A 20,392-nucleotide genomic window follows, 5' to 3' on the forward strand; every position below is an offset into this window, starting at 1 on the left:
GCCTGCCTTCACCCTCTTCTGTCCCCTGCAGCTTGCACAGCGCTCCTCTGCAGGGCACAGCTCCCAGCACTAACTTTTAACTTCCAGTGGTCTGACCACAGAGGGCTAAATTTTGGCCAGGGAGCGCTTGTAGTCGCAGGAGAGTTTGCTGTTGCGCCGTCTGAGTGGAGAGCTCCCACTCACTTCAACAGCCGACTGGCACTGCTGCAAAGAGGCTCTACCTAAATAGATGTGAAGTAATGAATACTTGGGATAAGCGACTGATTTCAGAGTGTGCTTTTATCCACAGGCCCTGTATTTATAGTTCAAGCCTTTTCAATTAATACGCACACCCTAAAAGAATTAAACTACTAATTATCACATTTTCCCGTGGTTCACAGAACTTTCATCAGATCTAGTAAATGAAATCACGAGTTCAGCAGAAGAAGCTTTACTGCGCCAAATTATGTCAAGGGTATATCATGGTGATAATAAGAGATCACTTGGTTGGAAGCCTAACCTAGAAGGTTGGGGAGGCGTAAAAAGTTCACATTTTGGATCACGCTGCTCTGGTGTGGGCGTTTTGTGGGTTTTTTTCTTGGTTATTGTGGAAGGCAATTTTCCTGCAAGTCAGTTTTCCCTTTGTCTTACATTACAGGCATTAGGAAATTCTTACATCGAAAGACAAATAGATAGGTTGGGGGGTTTGTTTTGCTGTTTAGGCCTTGGCATCACATTCTCTTCCCACTAATCTCTACTGGACAGCAAATTAAAATGATGCCCATACCACAAATAAACTCCTTTCCCTAAGTGCCCAGCTTCTTGGTGGGCATTCCAAAGCATCCTTCAGCCTGTGGTCTGCTCTGGTGGTAGCAATTACTCTGATGCAACTGAACTCTCAGATGTTAATTAAAAAGCAAGTCTCTCAAGGAGACATACACCCCCCCACCCCGGGTTGTAGTGAAAACTGAAGCGTGCTCACAGCCCCAGCCACCCTTCCCAGGACCCCAGAAGTTCTGGTTCAAGTAAGCACTGAGGCACCTCTCAACACACAAGGCACAGGAGTTTCCAAGGAGGGGGTTCCTGGCCAGCCTCTCTCCAAGCTGCCCTGTAGATGGCCCTTGCTGTTATCTCATGGATAAATATATGCTGGAAGGAATGGAACGGAGCAAGAGAACAAAAAATGTATTTTGAAATGACTTAGAATAATCACAGCTGTATTTATGCACCTTATCCACTGGAAAGGTTCACTGCCTTTTTCCTATACACACATATGGAGAAATAAAAACATATACTCTAGCCACATTTTGATTTCGCCTTTCCTTTGCAGCATTCAGCCACTCTGAGCGTAATGAACGTTTCATGTCTTTCAAGCCCTGCTTTGTCATGCTATAAGCATTCATTTCATGCTTTGAATATTTCCTGTCATACCCGCCTTGGATGAGTTTTTTGTGGGAATGCTCTGCTTGTGAAGGTTAATGGTTAGCAGCAGTGAAAACTGAAGTCCTCTGTCAAACCTCAAGTCTCAAACACTGCGGGTCTCTGGAGAGAAAGGCTCTCCACTTGGCCCCAGCAGAGGCTGCAGAACTGACCCTGCCTGACGACCGCGTATCTCATCCGATTGACAGTCAACACCCTTCGCTGCTGCCATCACAGGGTCCCCTCAAGAGAGTGCCAGCTACTGATAAGCAGGCTAAATCCTGAGCTAGCAGAGGACCTGCTAAATCCTGGAAATGGTGTAACTGTGCCTCACAATCTGTGACACAAAAACATTTGACTTTGAGTGCGAATCTCAATGAAAATATGGTAAAATACAGGAAAAAAAATGGTGTTTTCTTCCCTAATTATTCAGATGCTTCTTTGTGACAGTCATAAAACTGGCTGGGAAATACAGCTGGATGCTGCAAAGTTTCAGATCTAGACAACTATGATTAAAAAACTGTATTTCTAGTTCTGGTTGGGATGTATCTGTGTTGAAATAAGATGAAAAAAATGCAAGACTAAATCACACATAAGTTAAATTTATAACCAGACGTATCTGCTTTTGTTCCCTCGGGAAATGCTGGCTCTCAGAACTGCCTACATGCACTCTCTTACAGGGGGTGATGAAGCATAGGTTGGCCCTCATCAGCCCTTCATCAGCTGATGGCTCCTGTCAGAGTCAACAGCCGATGCTGTGCAGCCCTCAGACCAGCCCTATCACAGCTCTCCTGCTTGGCCACAGCTTTAAGCCTGGACAAAGTTCCCCAGTGCTGTTCCCGGCAGACAATGCGATCCATAAGGGTGCAAATCTGCTCAGAATTTGGTCCTGGCAAGTTACAAAGGTGCAAACAAGCTGACATTACCAGGAGCTTTGACTTCAGCGCCAGCGATGAGACTCCTTACTGAAAATGCTAAGGGCTTTTTTTTTTTTCTTAAGGCTTTTTCTGAAGCAAAGTTAATTTTAGATTAGTCCCTCAGGCTGTGATAACTTCTCAGTGTTGCTCTGTAAACAAGAGAGGAGAGTCTTCTTGCATTTATAAGATTCGGATGTAAACGATCCGATGAACAAGAGCACTAATAAAAGCTGCCATTACTGTATTACCGTGTTTGTAACTCTAACTGATGGAAAACTCCTCTTCAAGGGTCGGTTTTCTGCTGCAAAGGAGGTGCTTCAGGGGTGTTCATCATCTGAGATGATGCACTTTCTAACAGTACCAGTCTCAGCACTGTGTGTTTAGCAACCGCTCATCTCTGTGTATTCCTTAGGCAGGAATTATGGGGACTATCCAAGGGCAACTGACCCTTCAGATACCTCAGTTCCTGCTGCACTTGCAGCACCTCCTTGGTGAGTAACTGTAAAGCTGGTTGGCATCACGTTCAGTCACAGCTGAGAGAGCCCATGAGGCAGCTGGACTCCCCCTGAAGCAGCAGAGATGGGAGGTCAGGCATGGCCTGAGGGGAGGGGATGGCCTTGGAAGGCAGGACATTTCTACTAGCTAAAAATGAATTGGAGATCTCTCAGCTCCCTTTTTAACTTAAAACGTATTGAGAAATGGGGATGATCACAAAGAACAGTTATTGTCAATCTCAGCTTGAGAAGAGGGTTAGAACAGTGAACTCAGCATCCAAGAAGAGTGCCTACCCCTTGGGCCACATGGGCACCACTTCCACTGCTTGAAGCTACCCCACTGAATGGAACAGGAATGCCAGGTTTTGGGACCAGAAAGAAAGCACACAACAAGGGGCTGGACTCTGCAACCTGTTAGCTAAGGCAGAGAGGTCTTTCCACAAGCTGCTCTTGCATTTTACCAGGTTGCACATAATCCCCTCCTTCCTTGCAGCCAAAGGTGTGTTAGGCCTACCATAACCAGCCTTGCCTAGAGAAAGAGAAAAGGAAACATCTCTTTGCATATGTTCCCACTATTGCCTTCTCTTTCTTGAGGACCAGCATTTCTTCCTTTATGTTTTTAAGCATGGAAAAGTAAGCATATACTCAAACATTTTTTTACGGTTTAATACTCAAGTCCAGCCCTACTTAAGCAAAGAATTCACAGATGATATTTACAAGTCCAGTGTAATTACAGCAGGGTTGAAAAACGAGTTCTGTGAGTTATGGTACATCATTGGTTTTCTTTTTTCCTCTGTTTTTTTCCCCTTAATGTTACAAGGAACAATGTGCCTTTCATTTCCTGCAGTGCTGTTAAGGTACTTGCAGCTCAAAGCAGCAAGAATACATTAAAACTAAAAAGCATTTGGTTTGGGCATTAAACATTTTTAGTTTTTAGATATAGGAACTGTTTGAGCAATGAATTTGGCACACATTTGGACTCAGCTGTAATGATGACTGCTGCCTTGCCCACTTGAAATGGCAGAATTTACCAACTTCTTTAAAAAGGAGTTGCTAATCTACAATTAAAGTGGTTCGCTCCCAACTTGGAGTTATCAAATCCCATCAGTGGTGTGTAGGAAATGACACAGCATTCTTCTGCTGTACACTGCACACTGCTTGTATACCTTTACACTGCAGTTATTAATTCCCCAGCACTACCACATCAAACACAAACATCGCCGGGTGGATGTCTGACATCCATTTACTGACAGCAGTAACGCAGTGCTGTACCACAATTAACTCCCTGCCTTTCTCCAGAGCTAAACTCCTGATGGAGCAGAGCAGGATTTGACTGTTAATAGTCAATAAATCTCTGAAAGCTACCATCACAAATATCCCCCCTCTGCAGACAAAAAAGACTGAAAAGTTTTCCTACAAAAGTTTAAAATAATCCTACTGACAAAAAGAAACTCTATGTGATGCCTGTTTCCACGCCTGAAAGTGAGAATTAAAGCCCTAGAGAGAGTCCACGGCAGTGCTGAGCCGGGAATTCAGTTGTTCCTGATCCCCAGGCATGCAGTCACTTCACTACATCAGACTAGCCATTTTGTCATCCTCAGTTCACTGCAAACTAGTCTGTTTATAAGAGACACCACCAAACCAGTGCATTTAACCAGCTTTTAAAATCAATAACCCCCCCTTTTTTTTTTGATTGGATGAATTGCAAAATCACTTTGCGGTGCCAACTGAAATGAAGCTTTTACATACCATTAGGCAACTACAAAAGTGGGGAATTTTCCACACTGGGTGTTCCACACAGCTGGTCAGAAAAAAAAACCCTCATTTGAGCAAAATATCAGGGCATTGGAACGTGCTCCTGCCTTTCAAATGAAGTTGCTGGTCTCTTTCATCACCCCTCCTGCGAATTTCCTCACCCACATCACAAACAGATGAATTCTGGGGTTCCTTCCTCTCCCCAAAAGCTTCTTTCCCATTCTAACAGACCTGAGAGGCAGCAGCACTGTGCACACTGGTTCTATGTCAGCTTTATCTCTAGTCTTAGGACCGTGCATGCATAAACAGGCCCTGTCTCACCTCCATATTTGCTTTTCATGACCATCATGCTGGATACCTCTCGCTTGAAGAAAACACTAAATACTTAATATTTGTATAAATTTGCACTAGTGATCATGAGAATGACTGCCTGAAAACTATTCTGGCTCAATGAAAGCTGAAAAACAGGCTAGAGTTGGTGTTAAAGCCACCACTGAGAGCAGATGTCACCATCTCCTCCTTCTGTGATGATGCTCCACCAGAAAATGCAACTGTAAAGCCCACTAGAAAAAAAGAGGGGCCTTAAGAAGGAAAAGCTTTTTTTCCCATGAACTTCACTCTAATGAAGGTTAGACATACAGGCTTTCCAAAATAACACATACAATTTAGAATGATAAATTAAAATCTATAGTAGGAGGCCTTCTTTTCCAGGGCTGTATAGTTGACCCTTTTGAACCTACATTACTCAAGGTATGCAAAATATATGTGTATAATAAATAGCTCTAGAATTTATGGAGTGGAACAGAAAGGATATTAACAGGCAAGTAGAGAGGCTGTATAACCCTCACAAGGCCTTTAAAGATTTATTATTTTAAAATGAAGGAATGCATGCATGTAGAAGGTAGTACTTAATCGATACACTCCTTTGTGCCTTCCAGAAACACATGCAAAATGATCCCAAATCTGCCCTCAATCTGGTCATTCCGCTATCAGCATCAGCAGGAATAAGATTATGCACAATACTATTTTTCTCTGATTTAAAAAAAAACCCTCCTCCTCTCTGTGTGGGCTCATTCCCACTCTTAGTAAAATCAATTACGAGACTCCCATTGACTCCGGAGGGATTTGGATCAGGCCCTGTGGAAGTGGGTCTACAGCAAGTGTAGAACAACGCAGTTAATATGATTTATTGTGTCCGTTCCTGTGCGTGCAGTTTTTCATTTTCTAAAGCCTGCAGTTTTGCTTTCATCCTCACGTTCAGTAGATAAGAGCTGCAGATCTGTGTTGATCTACACACTGGGTACACTGCGAGCTGGGGGCTGTGTGTGCTGAGAATGAGCTCAGCGTCTGCCCAGGGGCAGCAACCCCTTTAGGGCCAACAGACTGTGTTAGAAGGCATTTGTAAAGGAAAATCTCCCACACAGGCACTGCAAAAGGTGCGTAATCGGTTGGGAGGGCTCTGCTGTGTTGGGGAAAAATACCCTTTAGTAAAAGAGAAAAAGAAAAATCCTTTTCCTGTGCATTAAGGAAGAAAAAAGTACCTTTTGCAGGTCACCAGTGAAGTTCCAAGAATTCACTAAAAGCTTGTTTTTACAAGGAAGACTGAGGCTCCAAATCAGAGAGATCTCATTTCACTAGGCTCTTATAGATTTTACATTATTAAACACTGACATTGCTGCTTTTTGGGGCGGTTGTTGAGTAATAGGCTTCCTTAAGACTAAGAAACTGCAGGGTAAGAAGAACTGTGGTTTAATAGCTGTGAAAGAGTATTATCTAAACAAGAAATAATAACATGCTTGGTGCCTAATACTTTCTAAATGAAAATATGATTTAATAAACATAGGCAACATATTCCCTACCATAAAAAAAAAAAAAAAAAACAGAGCAGAATTGGCAGAACAAAAATCACAGTTTAGTCAGTTCTTCTCTTAACCTTGCAATCCTTTGGCTACAAATTAGAATTTCTGTGAACAGGATTGATAAAGGAAATGAGGCACTGTCGATCAGAGACGGCAGAAATGTTTTAAGATGGTATGTTTAGAGATGAGCAGCATAAAATCTATCAAAATATGAAACCTTTCATATTTCGATGTCAGGAAAATACAGAAATCCCAAAAGCCAAAATCTTACCAGCCCAATCAGCCCAATGTTCTATGTCCTACGATATACGCTGGTATTTTAAAGGTTTTTATGTACCTAAACATTTTCTTCTTCCCTTAATTCTTTAAACCCTGATCCAAATGCAGTCTGGATGTGAATGTAGCCCTTCAACCTCACTCCCACTTGCAGCTTGTTTGGTTGCTAATAAAGTCCCCAAAATACACTCTAAACACAGATACAGTCGTAGGGATTTGAGGCAAAAGCAGTTAGATGTTCTGTGAAAGGGCAATCACAGTTGTATTATTATAGATACAATATTTCTACATGAGATGGTGATAGATTTTGGAGACATAAATCTTTCACACAAATTCTTTCCTGTGTATGCACAGGGGACCCCAGTACAGTGCGTGCCCCATCTACATTTAGGTCTTACTAAAAGAAATTCTGGTTATGTATGAGAAGAGTCAAAAGAAACCTAACCATCATAACCACTTTCACTTTGGGAGACATTATTTCTAAGTCCTAAATGTAAGTAGTAAAACAAAACTCAGCTGCCAACGGGGCAACAAAAATTGTTGAGATCTACCTTATTTAAACAGAAAAAGAGAAGCTGTTCCCTTACACATGTACTTATCCTTTCACATACAGTCCCTACAGAAATTATGGAATGATTTTTCTTCAGGCTGCTTTACAAAGCAAGCCATTGGCTCAGTAGAAGCTATTTCTTCTACTTTAAAGAATATTAATGTTCCCCAAAAGCCACAAACCTACTGCTACTTCCAAATAAACTCACGCTGCTGCCACCTGAAACAACGGTATTGAGAATATATAGAGAAGGAGCAACAAGTGCTAGTTGATCCTCCCTGATCTGCTCACCCATAGCGTCTACAACCTTTAAAGAACACCGATGACAAAGCAGAGGCAACGCTGTTAGCACCAGTATCAGTCCTGCAGTGGTACCTGCCTGAGCAGCTGGGATGTTTATGGGTGTGCAGTCCTGCCCTGAAACCGCAACGTTTGGGAGTGTGGCTGCTCTGTTTTGTGGAGCAGATTTTTGCTGTAGAGAATGGGTCTGCAGCAACATATTTCAAAGCAACCATTTTGTTTGTTGGGACTGCCTGAGATCCTGCGCTCTAAAATGATGGCTGGCCACATACCGAAAGTTAGGTACTTGAGTGTGTCATGTGAGAGCATCAATAAACAAAATGAAGTTAAAAGCACATAGATAAAAATGAAAGCGATGAAGCACACACCCCTAGGGGGTCATGACTCACGGCCCAGGGATTGAAAGCCTTTGCTATGGAGGAATAAGGATAAGGGTTGCATACAGCAGGCTCTTTAATGGCATCTCCCTAATTAAAAATATTTTAAAAGGGAAAAAAATGTCTCTCTCCAGGACTAAATGCTACCTTAGGTTAGTGAAACAGTAGCATTGTCGCTATGAGGAGAGTACACAACCTATCTGTGGCTATCCCATGCCAATTATTTGGAATCATCTTTTTATATTAGACATAGGGGGAAAAAAAATCTTTAGAAATATGGGCTGTTTTAATATCCCAAAGCAGGAGCAGCAGGTAAGAACTTACCATTTTCTGGCTGGTCCTTAATATCAGCTTCACTTGGCTGGCTGGGACTTTCAGATTGACTTGAATCTGAAAAACATAAAATACAGCCAAAAATTACAGGGTCTGCTGTGGAAAATAGATCAGAGGCGCCAGACTTCCTCAAAAGGCTGAGAGTACAAACTAAGGACAGGAGTGTTGCACTAGGACATGATAATGCAAAAGTCCCGTGCCCAGGTAATATTTTGCTAGCCAAAAAAAAAAAGGGAATCGTGTTTACGGCACTACACAGAGTGCTTGGGGTGTGTGTTCGCATAAATTAGGCTTTGAGAATCCTTCTTTTTAAAGAAGGCATATTTAAACTACTCTCCTACATGTTTTTTCGAATGCAGCCTCTCTGTTGTATACAAACCAGAGCCTTAATCCAACACATAGTAAAGTCTCAAAACATATTTTCAAGCAGGCATATAAAGGTAACTAAGCAACACTACAGAGTCGTGGAGATTGTTGTCTATGCATTTTCTGGAACAAAAATCTGCCAAACTGCTAGAAGAGCTGATTTTAGTCATACTTTCACAGTGCTGACAGTGCTACGTACGGCATCGCCGCTGATTCGCAGTGGTACAAATGACACTAAGATCCTGGATGAACTGCTTTAGGACCGGTGTAAATCCTGGGACCTGCAAACTCCCAGCTAACACTCGCCAAGGAACACAATTTATTTGCCTAAAATAATAAACTGACCTATAAAGGGACGTGTGTAAATAGGAGTGGTTTGCATTTTTTACACATTATTAACTCTGCTCTCTGCGAAGATGGTCACTCTTCGGTTTAAAAGTTAATCTTAGGTGAAGCTTTAGTCAAATAGTGTTTTCCTTCTGAATTATTCCCATCCCTATGAATCGGAAAAAAAGGTGCCCTTACCTGTGTGAAAAAATAAATAAAATAATCCCCCAAATTACTGTTTTCACAATTAATACCAATAGAAAAAGATTCTTTTTCTTCCCCTAGGAATTGTTCTGAATTTATTGACCCCATAAAAAGTTTTCGCTGTGAAACAAAACTTAGGAACCGAAACCACTTGCAACTGCACCAAAAGCATCCCCCAACCATGGCAAACCTATTTTCTGACTTCACCTTGACTTTGCAGAGTTTGGAATTAGCTGTCTGAAATTTGACCACATTTCAGTGAGAAGTCAATGCAAGATCAAAAGGTCACTCCACCTAACTGCGATTAAATTGAAAATCTTACTTCTATTGCAAGAGTGATAACACCACCCCTTCTTTTTCTTTGAGGTATTAATAGTGCTGGAAGAAGCAGTACTACTACTGACCTTGGGTCAAGCTATGCTAATTTATTGCTTGAAAAAGGTTCCTTGCTTTTAAGCAAATGAAGATTTTAATTACCACAGAGCACTATAAAGAAAATGCCTATTTTAAATATTCAGATTTTTTTTTACCTGCTGACTGGATGCATTAGGTATCATTCAGAAGCTTAGAGGACAATCTCGTATAAATTAAAAAGCCACAGGTAAAAAAAAGTGCTCACAAAACAAATTGTGATAAAATTTCGGAAGAGGAACGCTCAGAATATTTGGCAAAGGAAGCTTCCTCCCTGATGCTTCTATTTAAAATCGGTGAAATTCTCCTAAAAAGTGATCTGTTTCTCACTGTGGCCAGAATCCATTTCCTGCCTTTTGTATTTATTATTTTTTATAATTTCTCTAATGAAACCCAGTGACAAAAAATTATTCTGGAATTTTGTTTTAAATATTGATCTTTTGAGGTATCTCTGAAGCTCAATTCAGTGGCAGTACATAGACTTAACGGGTAACACGCATGGTGCTCTTATATTCTGGACGCTGGATTTTGGCTGGAAGTTTTATGTTTCTGATACCACAGAGGTAGAAACAAAGGTAAAATATTAGGAATATAAAATATGTTGTTAACATTCAAAATTGACATTCAACTGATTTCATTTTACACCGCAGGCATTAGGCTTATTTTTTAAGGTTTCCCTTTTCCTCAAGGCTCAATCAGCATCTGGGCTTAATATTTAAAGTGGGGTCAGAATTCCACAAAAAATTATATATTGGAAAAAGTTACTGCAGAAATATGGGCCTCAAAGGACATTTTCCTATCGCAGTGTGAGTGAATCCAGGGAAGCAGGGAGAGGGATTAGGGCTCCGTGGCAGCTCTCAGCCCCCAGCCTGGCACCATGGTCCCAGCCTAGCCCTGCGGCTGGTGGGCAGCCCACGGAGCCGGAGCTGCTCCTGGATTTGGAGGAACAAAGTACTTTTGTTTGCGTGGAGCGTTGTTTTCCCAACACCAAAGCCAGTGGCACAAGAGAGACTCTACGGGCCGTGGGACATTTGTTTGCATACTGAATCTTAACTTTCTTCTTTTATCACTCTGGCTACCGCGATCAGGCTTTTCCTGATTCGGTTTCCCTGTAACCCACCCCTTCTACTGAAATTAAATATTAATTCCTAAAAAAGACAACAAAGGCTTTTAGCACCATTGTTCCTGGAGAGGCACGGGGCAATAAAAAGCAGGATGAGGTAGAATAAAAACCAATCGACAGCGGTTGTGATCACGGGAGGCTACCGAAAACATGTACTGGGCAAGCGTATGCTCAGCATTGTTATGCAAGGTGGCATCTTGTGGAAACCCCAGATAAGAAGACGGAGTTAAGGCACTTAGCCAAAATGTTTATATGCAGAATTTTGCTTCCCTGATTTTATTCAGATGCTGCAGATGATCCAGTACATATAAATGTGCAGCCACATGGTTAAGGGATTGGCAAAATCAGAGCCGTTGTATTTTACAGTCTTGCCTAGGACGAGAGAGTCTTGCTCAGGCTCCACCGCTCTCTCTCTGCTTTTGCAGCACTTGGCAGGAACTCCTGTCGGGGCTTTTTTGTTGCTTTTGCACATGGAAACTTTACAATTCCAGTTTTGGGGATGTGGGGCGGTTTGCGGGCTCAGCTACACCAGGAAGGGGGAATGTGTGTCCTGCTGAGTCAGTCAGCCAAACAGGTGACCGGAGGAATAAATTAATTTTTACCCATACATAATTGATATAAATGGAAGATCGTTTTCATAAGCATTTGCATTAAATCAATAAAATCACTTACTATAGAGCAGTTTAACAATTCATTTGATTTTCTCTTTTCTATATATTTGATAGCCACTCCGCAAAACAGTATACACTTTATGCCTATTTTCTTTAGCAACAACACTGCCAGTTAAATTCTACCACCTGCAATAATTAGAGCCATTGGAAAACATACAAAACAAAATATACAGTAGATGCGAGCCCCTCTTGAATCCACGGCCCCCTGCGGCAACGAGTTTCATTGGTGCCTTAAGCTAAGGCTGGTAGGAAGCCAAAGAATCTGTATATTACAATAAAGTGCATGTTATTAAGGGGAGGATTTAAATGATTTCAGATGGAGTTGGAAATATTATAGTGAGGAACCACTATTAAGACTGTTGATTAAAAAAAATAAAATAAAAATCACCAAGGAATCTAGTTTTATATTTAAGGAAGCTTAACCTTGAACAGCACAATGGGTTTTATTTGGGGGCTTTTTCAGTTAAAGAAAAGTTAGTGGTTGGAATTCTTAACCCTCAAGCAGCCAGAGTTAGTACTGAGTGAGTACACTAGAGTCCAGGTTATTGGATGAGAGACGCTCAAGGGGATCTGCTATCAACTGTAATCACGGGGAAACAGGATAAAAAGCACGTTGAAGCTATTTTGCTCTCTACTTCCACGCATCAACAGTGATTAAAAGATAGAGAAAAAAAAGAAAACAACAACAAAACAGGCTAGTTTTTCCAAAGTAGCATTCCCTACTACACTTCTATTCTCCGTTCCTCTTTGAATCTGTTTCTCACGCATACGCTACTGCAGCACTACAGAGGAGGTTACCCCCAAGACCCAGGTCTGCCTGATCTCCAAGCATAAGCAGACAGGGACCTGCAACTCCAGGATGGAAGCTCTGGACTTCTCAATGCTCGGTTTTGCCTTTTAGCTGCAGCAGGAGCACAGCCCCAGCCGGGCTGCACGACGGCTGCATGGAAGCAGAGCCCAGAGCGCTGGAAGGGAGCGCTCCATTGTTTGGAAAGAATAAAACCTTCCCAGGAAAGTCTGGCCCGTGGACAGGCCCAATGTCAACAGACTGACAATGCTGTTCTTTTTTGTAGGCTGTGACACAGATGGTGAAGAGTTGTTAACACTCATGCACCAAAAACACCCGCTTCATGGCACTCCCCAGTGCTGAACCACCTCATGGCTACCTGACTTGGGAGACGCAGGATGATTTCATGGTCACTCACACCTTCTCTACACACCGTGTTTTCCAGCCTGGGCTAACAGTGACTTGCAGAGACCAGTCTTATTGTATGCACAAACTCAATTCATTGCTGTTGAGCTTATTTTTTACCTATGTAGAGCCCTCGCTAGCAGCCAGTGTGGTAATTTAGGTGCAGATGCATCTATCCTCCAAACAGTAAAGGTGATCCCTGCATAGTGGAGTCAAAATACTGCTGGTGATGCCAGATGAGCCGGGCTCTGCTGCCACTGCCCATGCTGAGCCTGCTCCTCTGCACCGTGGGCTCCTCCACGGCCAGACCAGCACCTCACAACTTCGATTTTCCATTCATATCATGTTTTAGGTGGTGGTGGTGGGGAATATTGTATAATAAACTGACATATTTTATTCAAGTTTCAGAGTCCTATTTGTAATAAAAAATTTATATGGCTGGGTTGTGTTCATGCAATAAATTTTTCATCTATAATTTGGGGCATGGATTCTACCAAAGATTTATATATGTTAAAAAAAAAAAAGAAAATAATCTAAATCATGCTCCTTTATGTACAGTCTTACGTGGTGAGCTTAAAGGATTTACAAACAGAAACCAGCACCAGGACTGAGGCTCTTTTACACTCGCTTTCCCTTCATTATATATTATAATATGAGCACAGAGGGCTTACTCCATATATGCTACGATTATTATTTACGGCTATTTTGGTGGCTACTACTATTTCTTTTAAGGAAGGCCTGGCTCTCCGTTTAACTCCAGCCATGGCTTTCAAGTCAACTTTTATAGGGAGTTCAAAGTGCTTCATTATCATACTCCTCACCGTCACACAGGCACATATCCCTACCAGATTTCCAGTTTTATTTTCTACCCCCCTGTACAGTTCACCCCATCCCTGCTGCTCTCGAATAAGGCTCTGCAGTGGTAAAATCCCTGCGGTGCCAGCCTGGTTGGGTTTGTTTTTTATAAGGCGAGGACTCTTAATTCCTGTACACTGGGAAAGAGATTATCTTTGATAATGGAAATGTAAATCAAAGCTTGCTGTTGTTTATTCCAGACAGACATTTGTGTGTTAAGTCTGTTTATCAGGCAACACTTTGTCTAAGCCAGGAAGTAGTCAGCCTTTGTAACAAGATGTATGCAAATGATTTTCCCGTGAGCCCTTGCCACAAAACTTTTGTGGCAAAAACCCTCCTTGTTACTTCACCAGTAAGACGCTCCTAAGCTACCCCGTAAGTAGACTAGCAACAAAACAGCTAGCTAGACTATGCTGATGAGTTTGAATGAGACCAAAACATGTGCCCACAGTCTGTTGCTCGGTATTGTAAGCAGACTTTGTGTATTACATCTGTTTATCAGGCAACACTCTCTCTGCTGGGGGAGGCTTTGTACCAAGGTAGATGCAAACAAAGATTCCCGCAACTCCCGGGCTAACTTTACTTTGGATGCAGAAATTCCTGATGACTTTCCTCCTCGTAGGGAAGGAGAACGTGAAACTTCACCGAGAGGCTGCGAGACCCTAAAGCTGTATCAAAAATGGTTTCATTTTAAATCAACATTCTTTGTTCTCACAAGCCTATAAATGATTTACTGCTATCGTGTGATAGCCTAGAATGTGGGGAATCTGTGTATTCCCATATTTGTTCCTTGATATTACAAACAACTATTTGATTCACTTCGAAATGTTTGTTTTTAAAACAGTTTACAGCCTTTGATTCCTGCTTACTGATTCATTTCTGGAACATTTTCTATTTATTCCTTTGCAGTAGCAAACGTTAATTTTGACTTAATTCAAATTGTCATCAAAGGCCTCCTTAAGAAATCCCACAGCACAGATTTTATTTGTTACAATAAAATATTCTTAAAGTAAACATCATGCAACTGTGGGGCTGTGTGTTGTTTTTTTCTTTAATTCCAAGAGATACAAAAATCCGTTACCCAAAGGATTCAAATTGGTTCAGCCCTTTTTCCTAGACAAAATAAACACTTTAGGACTTTACTTGTTTGTATTCTCCTCAGTGGTGCTGTATGCATCACCAGCTAAAAACAAAGAAACTTTTAGCTGCTCAGACAAAATGCAGAAGCTCCCCAAACAACGAAGCGGGGGGGGTGGGGAGGCATTCAGAAAGTCTGACAGTCCATTCAATATAGGGATGATGGCCATAATGCATCCAGGGTCCCCTTGCTAATTAAATATGCATTGGCACAGTTTTGATCGATGCAAGCCATGGATCAGATGACACACCTGCAAAATCTTGAGCCCAGAGCTCCCAGGAAAAGGAAAATACAGGCTGCCTCCTTATCTTTGTTTTCAAAGGCTCTCAATTTCTGTGCTTAGATATCTAATTTAATTCTCTCACCCCTCAGCAAACTGGATTAGGAAAGTCAATACTGCCATTGTGCATCGACAGGAACACACAGCTTTCCTTTTATTCAATTTAGCCATGACCTTTAGACAAAGATAATGACAACTGTCTAAAAGTAAGGTAAGGCCTTAAGGAAGACCCTGCTGAGGGGCCCCTCTCGCCTTCCCTGGCTCCTCCACCCGGGAAAAGCCCACCAGACATGGAGCCAATTCAGAAAGACGCTTTCTTCCCGGATGGCGATGGCTGGCTTGGCAGAGCAGCACCCTCGAAGGGCTCTGTCCCCGAGGAGAGGGGACACCTCGGAGCGGGCACCAGACCCTCCCGAGCCGTGTGCCGGGCGGTGCCAATGTCTCTGGAGGAAGCACGCGTGCCAACAGCAAGTGCCGACCGAGCTCTTGCATCAAGAGCGATTGTGCTGCCCTATTTTCTCCTCTTTGGGAAACAGGGAAACAGGAGGGTCAAGCGAGTGTCGGCGGGAGCACTAATTCCTAATTTCTGGCTCCGATACTTGGGAGGAATTGTAATCCTAGAGCTAAGTGCATGGCGCGGGGAGCCGCACACAACCACGCTTGGCTGCGGCAGGAGGAGGAACCGGCACACGGATTTTCCTGGAGCTGAGCTGAAGCCAATGGAAATGACATTACTTTCCAATAGGTCTCGCATCAATATTTTTAGCAGCCTTCCTACAGGAGATAGCATCTTCCTAATACATCTGTAAGGGAAGGACAGAGAACATGCTCTAAGCTAACGAACAGCTATCAGGCAGTAATCCACTTTGGTACCTACAGATACAAGGTTGTACCTGAATCAGTGATTTAAGCATCTAAAAATTCATATTCATGGAGCAGCCCAGCTCCACAAAGCGTTAGCTTCCATGCTGCACAATGCTTGAATCCTGCAGTCATTTTTTTAGCTGCATTTAAAAATATACTTGGCATTTCTAGCTGTGGACCAATATTTTTCTCATGTCTTTTTATACAGATTTGGAGGGAAAGATATTTGTAATGGAAAAAAAATATGTGCAAAGTTGGATTGCTAAGTTTCTGTAATCTTGGGAAAGGAAGGAAAAAAAAGCAGCCTATGTAAGAGCTACAAGAAACCATATGGATCAACAAGAGCTGCCCTCGTATCCCTGGGAAATATAAATTAACCTACATTTCATCATCATAAACCCCAAAATAAAATATCTAATTAGAGTTTCTACCCTCAGATTCACTTGGAGGAAATTTGCCTATCCCCCTCGCCAAATGATTTACAGTCCTTCGCCCCATTTCTTGAGAGCGATTGAAATTTATTGAATCATTTCAGTTTTTAGAGAGCTTCCATTTGGATCTGAACGGGCTTCCCAGGCATATGCGGTGCTCCGTTATTTAAAATTAATTGCAGTACAATAATTTGAAATTGCTTCACACTATAGGAATCTCAAGTGCTTTGAAATATTTGAACCATTCTATTTAGAAGCCATCAAACTTCTGAGCACAGGCATCCAAGAATTGTTTTAAAAGCCAAAGGGCCGTGCTGATGATCCCAAAGTGCAGGTGAGGCACGGCTCTGGGCATGCTCAGTGCACATGGCTCTGGATTTATAGAACAATTCACCAAAGTCTGCCCGAATGTCAATCTTTAATTAACAAAAACGGTGTCTGTAATAATTTCAAGCCCCTAAAAAATTTCTAAAACTAGAAAAGCACTGTTATAAAATAATGGCATACATTAAAACTATTATTACTTCTAATGTATATTTATAGAACATCCTTTTATCCTGGAAATTAAAACATCTTATTAACATTAAACTAAGCTTTACAGTACCTCTGTGGGAAAGGTGAGCATAACTATGCCCACTTTATGCAGGGCTGGAGGAGGCACATAGAGGTTAAGTGATTTACCTTCAGAGGCACAGTTACTAAAAGAAGTAAAAAGCACAGGGCTGAGCTCTCGAGCCGCTGCTCTGGATAATAAAGTATCACTCCCACCAATACAGCCATTACAATGGCAACAGCAGCAGCAATGCCCGCTTAGGAAGCCTTCAACTACATTATGTAGGAAATAACTTGGTAGAGTGGATCCAAAGTCACCTAGAAGGGATATTTCCACTCTCAGTTTCTGTTTCCTCTGCCTTTTTTTTTATCCTTATTAGATATTTTCAAAGACAAGAATTCATGTCTTCATTTTTTCTCCAGAGCATTTTCTCACTCAGTTTAACAATAACAACAGTATTTAGGATGACTAAATAGCTGGTTTTGCAATGCCTGACTTCATGTATAAAGGCAAGTGAGGATGAAACTGTGTAATGAGCAAATCTGGTAGCCTTGGTCAAAGCCTCCAGGTCTGCTTCTATGCAATTGTACACTGGTGAGTAAACCAACATTAGCAAAGCAGGATTATGTCCACCATATGGTGAGACTCCATTGGCGGTAGTACAGTCACCCAATTAATCTCTATCCCCCACCATCCCGTTGTTATTTATTTATTGTGACAAACTCATCCTTATGGGACCCGAGGCAGGGAGCTGCGTATTCCCAAGCTATTCTTGTCAGTGCCCATCCTCATTCTTTATCCGCGCTGCCCAAGCAGTAGCTGCTGGTCTGTTACCTCTCCTCTGGCCAAGATGCGTGGTGCTGCAAGGTCACGACCAAGGAGGCTCTCTACATTTTCCGTAGCAGACAGGAATAAAGAATTTTCCGAACCTGCCATCCATCAAAAAGCCAAATAAAACCCACTCTCTGACAATAAGCACAGCCTTCTTAAACTGCTTTCCAAAGCTCGCCTTCCTAACATCACATGAATAACCTGTTTCTTCCTGACATCACATGAATAACCTGCTTCTGGAGACCATCCGAGGGCGCATCTATTTCAGGCCGTGCCTCTTGCTAAGGTCTCTCTACAGCTGGAGCCATTCAAGACTTCCTCAGCCAGCAAAAACAAAGGAAAACCTTCACCAAATCAGCAAACCAGGCAAAAGCCCCAACCTCCTCCCCTGTTTTCCACCTCTCCCACTTCTCCTAAAGCACGGGTGTAAAATTTTCCTTTGATTAACCAAAAATTCAGGTAAGAATCTATACACCAAACAGAATAAATAATACTTTAAAAAGAACTAATATCTCAAAGAATTTTGGCCTATTTTCCCTATTAAGGATTATTGTCTTTCACACAGGGGAAACCGATGTTGATAGCAAAAACATGTGCTATTACTTCAGGAATAAGCAAAAGGTGAACTAATATTCCAAGGGGGTTTTGTCAAGAACAGTTTAATATCAAGCTACCAATGGGGCAATCTGAACTACTAATAGTAGTTCAGCTACTATTTTTTACTGTGGTTCTACACTAGCAGCCCTACGTTCACAACTCTCTTTCACTGCAAAGTACCTGACACTTTTCCTTCTGGCTCCCATTTCACTCCCTGTTAAGTACATATTTGGTTGCAATGGTCAAATTTCCCCTTTATTTAATTCTTTATTAATTTATTTATTTCCTGGCAGATCTCTTTTCCTTGTTCTGTGCACTCAGAGGGGTTCCACGTGGCATGTGAAAAATTTCCATTTCAGGTTTTCTGAAGCTTTATGCGAAATGAAACTGTTGGCAAAAATACATCGATATAGGAAGTTATACAGCAGAAAAAGCTGCTCCACAGTTCCCCTTCCTCCCCCCCTGCCTTTTGCCTTTTTTTCCCTGAAAATAACTGCAGAAATTTTGCCATCAGCCCAAAGCCTTTCTCAAGCTGAGAAGTCAGAGGATTTTGCCCTCAAAGAATTGCCACTGATTGCCACTCCCTGGATATGTTTCTACTCTCACAGTATTGTAGACTGCGAAGAAGAACAGAGAATTACTATAAAAATCAGGATGTGTTTTGTTGCATCAGTATCATGTTGGCATCAACAACATAGACTCGGGCAGAAAAAAAAGCAGCCTTTTGGTAGGCAGCCTACTTGTTCTGTGATTCTGCTGTGTTTGGAAGCCTCGCAAGTGGGAGATGAAGTTAGAAGTCCAAGTAACATCATGCATGCTCGGTACGGAGCCACCACACTGAGGTGCAACAAAATCTAAGTTATAATCACCATAAATCACGGAGAAATGGAACTGTAGCTACATCTCAAAGGACAGTGGACCGTTCCAAAGATATGAAAGAGTTGGGCATATAAATATATATATTATGGCTTATATAAATATTAAGGCATATATATAAAAGAATCATACTTTATATATGTTTTATATATACTTATATATAAAAATATCCATTATACATATATATAAGGTAGGATTCCCAACACGCACACCTTGAAAAAGATTAGGGTTAACATGTTGACTGTGAAAATACAACCAGAAATCTATGTTCACTCGGTCCCAGTGCTGCAGAACCAAATTCGGAGGAAGAAAATTAAACCCAGAGAAGTCCAGAGCTCTCAAACCCTACAGCTACAGTGTGTAGACAAAATTTGAATCAAACTTTCCTAGCCACGGCTATGATCTGATGAACAGACAGCTTGACTTGATTACATTTTTAAGTTTCAGTTTCTATTTCTGTTTTAAGATGAAAAAGATCATAGAGTGTCAGAAATTTGAATACTGAATAGCAAAAGCTCTTGCAGGTTTAGAAAGCATATAGAAAAGCTGGCAAAAGAAAACGCTATTCCATTGCCACCATCTGCTTTCTGGCATATTGAAGAAACTTTACTAACAGCAACATTTTCTTGCATTAGAATATCTGCTAATTAGTTTTGTTGTAAATTTTTTTAGTTTAAATTACCTTTTACACAGAAGGCAAATAGCCAGTTTTTTTGGCTGGCTACACCTTACACCACGTCTGATAACATTTTCACATGAAGTTCAGTTTGCCTCCTATTTTTCTATCAAAATCCTATCTTTAGCATAGCCAAAGCCTGCAAAAAAAAAAAACCACTTTGCCTTGCTGAGACTAAAGAAAAAAACATCAAACATACGAAGTGTTAAAAATCGCTGAATAACTCAAAGGGAAAAAGATAATTTTGAAGGCGTTTTGGCTGAAATCTATTTTCCTTTGAATTGCATGAGTGTTTTAAAATGTTAAAAACACTACAGAGTGACTAATGAATGTAAAAGAATGATAAAGAGTATGGGTCCAGTTATCAGTGATGTGCCTAAAACAAAATAATTTTGGACAGTCTGCCATGCAAATATTGACTAAAATGTCATAAATAATGTCTGCAACAAAGGGAATCCTGCAAAGGAATATTCTGTGGTACTTAATGCATCGTAGAGAGCGCCTTGTAGCAAGCAGTACGTTACAGAGCCTGAAAACTTCAGTCGGACAAAAAGAGACTAAAATTTCCCAGATAAAAATATTACTAATGGTTGGTTGGGGGGTTTTTTGGTTGTTTTGGTTTTGGCTGTTAGTGGTTTTTTTGTGGTTGTTTTTCAGAAACAGGCCTTGCAAAAAAGGTTACGTTTGGAAAATGGTTCACTTAGAAGTGGACTTTCCAAAAGAAACAAGTTATCCAAA

At 41.5% G+C, this 20,392-nt stretch overlaps 1 protein-coding gene across 10 annotated transcripts in view; it reads right to left on the reverse strand.

Moving 5' to 3' along the window:
• NFIA (nuclear factor I A) overlaps positions 1 to 20,392 on the reverse strand; it is a 255,928-nt gene that overhangs the window by 110,173 nt on the left and 125,363 nt on the right. For 9 of the 10 annotated variants that reach the window (XM_065673207.1, XM_065673199.1, XM_065673206.1 and 6 more), the window contains exon 3: positions 8,251 to 8,316. The exons of the other annotated variant lie outside the window; for it this stretch is intronic. In XM_065673207.1, the coding sequence (XP_065529279.1) occupies positions 8,251 to 8,316 (66 nt within the window). The remainder of the gene's footprint in view (positions 1 to 8,250; positions 8,317 to 20,392) is intronic. 10 annotated transcript variants of the gene reach the window in all.

This window comes from Lathamus discolor, chromosome 3 (genome assembly GCF_037157495.1).
Source record: "Lathamus discolor isolate bLatDis1 chromosome 3, bLatDis1.hap1, whole genome shotgun sequence".
In the NCBI taxonomy this organism is placed as follows: Eukaryota; Metazoa; Chordata; class Aves; order Psittaciformes; family Psittacidae; genus Lathamus; species Lathamus discolor.